We start from the raw sequence: 3,928 nt of genomic DNA on the forward strand, positions 1-3,928 counted from the left end.
TCTATGGATAGGAGCTCCCTGCTGCAGCTCATCCAGGAGCAGGTGCGTCGCGGGGTGGTCTGGGGAGCTGGCACCGCCCCCAATGCGGCCCTCCTGCCGCTGAGCTGAGCTTGTGCAGGACCGAGCTCCCCGAGAGCCCCGCTCGGCACCCACCCCATCCCGGCACGACCTTGGCCCCTGTGTCTGAGACCCCAGGAGAGGGCTGACTGGACCAGGGCTCCTGGCTGGAGAAGGGAGAGTCCGGGGAAGGAAGGGAGGGAGGGAGGGAGGGAGAGCGGGCAGCTGGCTGGTCTTGGACCTTGGCCCTCCCCTTCCAGGATGGGTAGGGTGGAAGACGGGGTAACAGCTGAGGAGCTGGAGGACTGGGACCCAGGCACCAGTGCCCTGCCAGCTCCTGGAATCAAGCAGGGTCCCGGGGAACAGGCAGGCACGGGGCGCCTGTCCCAAAAGTGCTGGGAGCCTGAGCCTGATGCTCGCAGCCAGCCTGGCCCAGCCCTTTGGTCCAGGGGTCGGGCCCGCACTCAGGCCTTGGCTGGCGGCTCCTCACTGCAGCAGCTGGACCCCGAGAACACAGGCTTCATCGGTGCGGACACCTTCGCTGGCCTGGTGCACAGCCATGAACTGCCCCTGGACCCGGCCAAGCTGGACATGCTGGTGGCCCTGGCTCAGAGCAACGAGCAGGGCCAGGTCTGCTACCAGGAGCTGGTGGACCTGGTCAGTGCCACGGTGGGCAGGCGGCAGGGGCATGGTATCCTGGCCAGAGGAGGCGGGAAGGCGACTCCTCACTGCAGGGGGGTTTGTGGATGCGGGAAGCTGGGCGAGCCTCCCAGGCAGGGGTGCCATGGGGAGGTCCGTGGCCCACTCTCAGGTCCCTGTCCCCAGATCAGCAGCAAGCGCTCCAGCAGCTTCAAGCGGGCCATTGCTAATGGACAGCGGGCACTGCCCCGGGACGGGCTGCTGGACGAGCCGGGCCTAGGTGTCTACAAGCGGTTTGTGCGTTACGTGGCCTATGAGATCCTGCCCTGCGAGGTGGACCGCCGCTGGTACTTCTACCGTCACCGCAGCTGCCCACCCCCCGTGTTCATGGCCTCGGTCACCCTTGCCCAGGTGGGCCCCCCAGCCGCTGCCCCGGGAGCCTCCGGCGCTCCTGGCCTTGACCAGCCTAACACTTGTGTCCCCAGATCATCGTGTTCCTGTGCTACGGGGCCCGCCTCAACAAGTGGGTGCTGCAGACCTACCACCCCGAGTACATGAAGAGCCCCCTCGTGTACCACCCTGGGCACCGTGCCCGCGCCTGGCGCTTCCTCACCTACATGTTCATGCACGTTGGGTGAGTAGCGCGGCTGCCCGGAGCCCCCCTCCCTGCACTGCTGTTACATCAGAAAGACTAAAGCCCCAGGGCAGGTGCAGCAACTTGAGGCGAGGGCTGGGGGTGGGGCCGGACGGCTGACCCCACCCCTTGTGCCTGTTTGCTCCCGTGTGGCCAGGCTGGAGCAGCTGGGGTTCAACGCTCTCCTGCAACTGATGATCGGGGTGCCCCTGGAGATGGTGCACGGCCTGCTCCGCATCAGCCTGCTATACCTGGCAGGCGTGCTGGCAGGTGAGGCAGGCGCGCACCCCCACCCCCTGCCCTGGCTGGCTGCACCCTCACCCGCCGCTTGCTCACACAGGCTCCCTAACTGTCTCCATCACCGACATGCGGGCCCCGGTGGTGGGAGGCTCCGGCGGGGTCTACGCCCTGTGCTCAGCACACCTGGCCAACGTCGTCATGGTAACGGGCCTGCCCGGTGGGGGGTGTGGGGAGGGGCCCCTGGTGAGCCTCACCACTTCTCATCTGCACACCCCCATAGAACTGGGCTGGGATGAGATGTCCCTACAAGTTGCTGAGGATGGTGCTGGCCTTGGTGTGCAGTGAGTAGGGGGCTGGGGGGAGGGCTGGGGGGCCTCTCAGCCTGCAGCCAGGGCACCTCCCACCTGCCGCGTCCCTCTGCAGTGAGCTCCGAGGTGGGCCGGGCCGTGTGGCTGCGCTTCTCCCCGCCGCTGCCCGCCTCGGGCCCGCAGCCCAGCTTCATGGCGCACCTGGCGGGCGCGGTGGTGGGGGTGAGCATGGGCCTGACCATCCTGCGTAGCTACGAGGAGCGCCTGCGGGACCAGTGCGGCTGGTGGGTGGTGCTGCTGGCCTACGGCACCTTCCTGCTCTTCGCCGTCTTCTGGAACGTCTTTGCCTACGACCTGCTGGGCGCCCACATCCCCCCACCGCCCTGACCGGCTACCTGAGGCTGCAGAGGCCAGGGCTCGGCATGTGGTGGCCGCCCACCAGGGGCCTTCACGTCTGCCCTTTGTGAACGGACATCTCAGGGCTGCTGCGCCCCTCGGGTGTGGGTGGCCTCAGAGGAGACCCTGTCCCAGCCACCCCCCTACCCCCAGGACTTGCGGTCTGAGCCTTTTTGGATAATTAATAAATATTTTACACAGCACCAGGGGGCTGTCCCGGGCTTTGGAGACTTGTCAGGACCCCCACACCTGCTGAACAGACCATGAGGGCCCTCCCCACCACTAGGGCCTGGACTTTCCTCCCTGTGCACCTCTGCACCTGAGGTCAGGTGTGGGAGGTGTTTCCGGGCCACGGGTGCTGTGTCTATGGGAGTTGGAGGCACCCAGGAGGGCTGGGGGCGGGGTGTGCGGTCAGGCCGGGTGTGTAATCACGCATGAGTCTGGGAAGTGTTTATTGAGCTCCCATAGTGGCTGGCCTACTCTTCAGCCTCCCTGCCATCCAGTGAGACCTGGAGACCTAAGGTTGTGTAGCAGGTGAGCAGGCCTGGACTATAACCAAGTTCACTCGGCCTGGGTCCCATGCTTCTTGGCTGGCCTAGTGTCCACGTGGGTGGCCAGGCTGGGGCCAAGGTTGGGCAGCAGGTCTGGGCACAGCCTCTGCCCCACGGCCCAGGTCCACAGTGCTGTCTCCACTAGGTGGGGAGCACACAGACTCAGGCCCAGGGGCACGGGCCACCCCAGCCTGCCCACACACAGTTCATTCACCTTGGCTCAGAGCTGTGGCCCACTCTTGAACCTGGCCCAGGTACAGCAGGTAGTACCTGAGGGTGTACTGTGGGGCTGGCAGGCCGGGCACTGTGACCACTGCCTCATCTGACATGAAGGCCTCCATCTCGAGCTCCAGGCACCAGGACTGCTGTGAGCAGCGAGGAGAAGCAGCCAGACACCCCATCAGGACAAGCTCTGGCTCCGACTCCTGGTCCTAGAGACACACAAGGGCCCACACTGTCTGCTTCACAGACAAGGACGCTTATGTACCCAAGTCGTGCCCACCCAACTCACCTGAGGCTGTGACTGTGGTGGGTCCACACCGTAGAGGGCAGACAGCTGGGTGACCGTGGCCCCACATCTGGCAGGAGGCAGAAGGTGGTGGTCGAACAGTGCACAGCCAGCTCAGGGGGATTGGTGGTCACCAGCTGCTGTGAGAAGCCAGGTCAGGGTGCCCGGGGTGGTGGACCCACAGGGAGGCCGACCCACAGGGAGGCCCCGCCCCCACGAAGACTCGCTCTGGAGGCCCCGCCCCGCCGATGCCACGCCCCGATGAAGACCCGCCCTACGGAGGCCCCGCCCTCGAGGCGGGCCGCCCCTCGCCGCCAGCTTCCAGGCCAGCAGCCGCTCCAGCTCCCTGTCACATGCTCTCCGCTCTGCCCCTGATGGCCGCTGGCAACTCCTCCCGATACCTGGGGAAGGGCGGTGAGGGGAGGTCCGGCCACAGGGGACGCTCGCCCACCGATCCCTTTATCCCCTTCCACTCTACCAACGGCCCAGGGCTTCCAGCCGCACTCGGGGGTCCGGGCGCGCCCGTAGGACCTCTCGATGGCGCTCCGGAATGGCGGCCCGGCGACTGGGGTCCTCACACCCAACAGCGCGGGAA

The 3,928-nt window shown here is 66.5% G+C and overlaps 1 protein-coding gene across 3 annotated transcripts; it reads left to right on the forward strand.

Moving 5' to 3' along the window:
• The first annotated feature begins 3 nt into the window (after positions 1 to 3).
• Positions 4 to 2,477, forward strand: RHBDL1 (rhomboid, veinlet-like 1 (Drosophila)). 3 transcript variants are annotated; one of them, XM_011966898.1, is made up of 8 exons: positions 4 to 42; positions 553 to 714; positions 883 to 1,107; positions 1,182 to 1,330; positions 1,488 to 1,600; positions 1,671 to 1,771; positions 1,851 to 1,911; positions 1,994 to 2,477. In XM_011966898.1, the coding sequence occupies exons 1-8, from the start codon at positions 4 to 6 to the stop codon at positions 2,263 to 2,265; spliced, it is 1,122 nt and encodes a 373-aa protein (XP_011822288.1). In that variant the 3' UTR covers positions 2,266 to 2,477. The 3 variants fall into 3 exon arrangements, with proteins under 3 accessions (XP_011822288.1, XP_011822289.1, XP_011822287.1); XM_011966899.1 differs by lacking the exon at positions 883 to 1,107 and having other exon boundaries at positions 1,994 to 2,473; XM_011966897.1 differs by having other exon boundaries at positions 11 to 714.
• Positions 2,478 to 3,928: the final 1,451 nt, after the last annotated feature.

The sequence above is a fragment of the Mandrillus leucophaeus genome, unplaced genomic scaffold (genome assembly GCF_000951045.1).
Source record: "Mandrillus leucophaeus isolate KB7577 unplaced genomic scaffold, Mleu.le_1.0 Scaffold78, whole genome shotgun sequence".
Lineage (NCBI taxonomy): Eukaryota > Metazoa > Chordata > Mammalia > Primates > Cercopithecidae > Mandrillus > Mandrillus leucophaeus.

What these genes read in the sequence shown, in the direction of transcription:
- RHBDL1 (XM_011966897.1), top strand. Translation starts at nt 319, where the DNA reads ATGGGTAGGGTGGAAGACGGGGTAACAGCTGAGGAGCTGGAGGACTGG. An exon ending in CCTGGCAGGCGTGCTGGCAG is followed by an intron (nt 1,601 to 1,670) that starts GTGAGGCAGGCG and finishes TTGCTCACACAG; the next exon opens with GCTCCCTAACTGTCTCCATC. An exon ending in ACCTGGCCAACGTCGTCATG is followed by an intron (nt 1,772 to 1,850) that starts GTAACGGGCCTG and finishes ACACCCCCATAG; the next exon opens with AACTGGGCTGGGATGAGATG.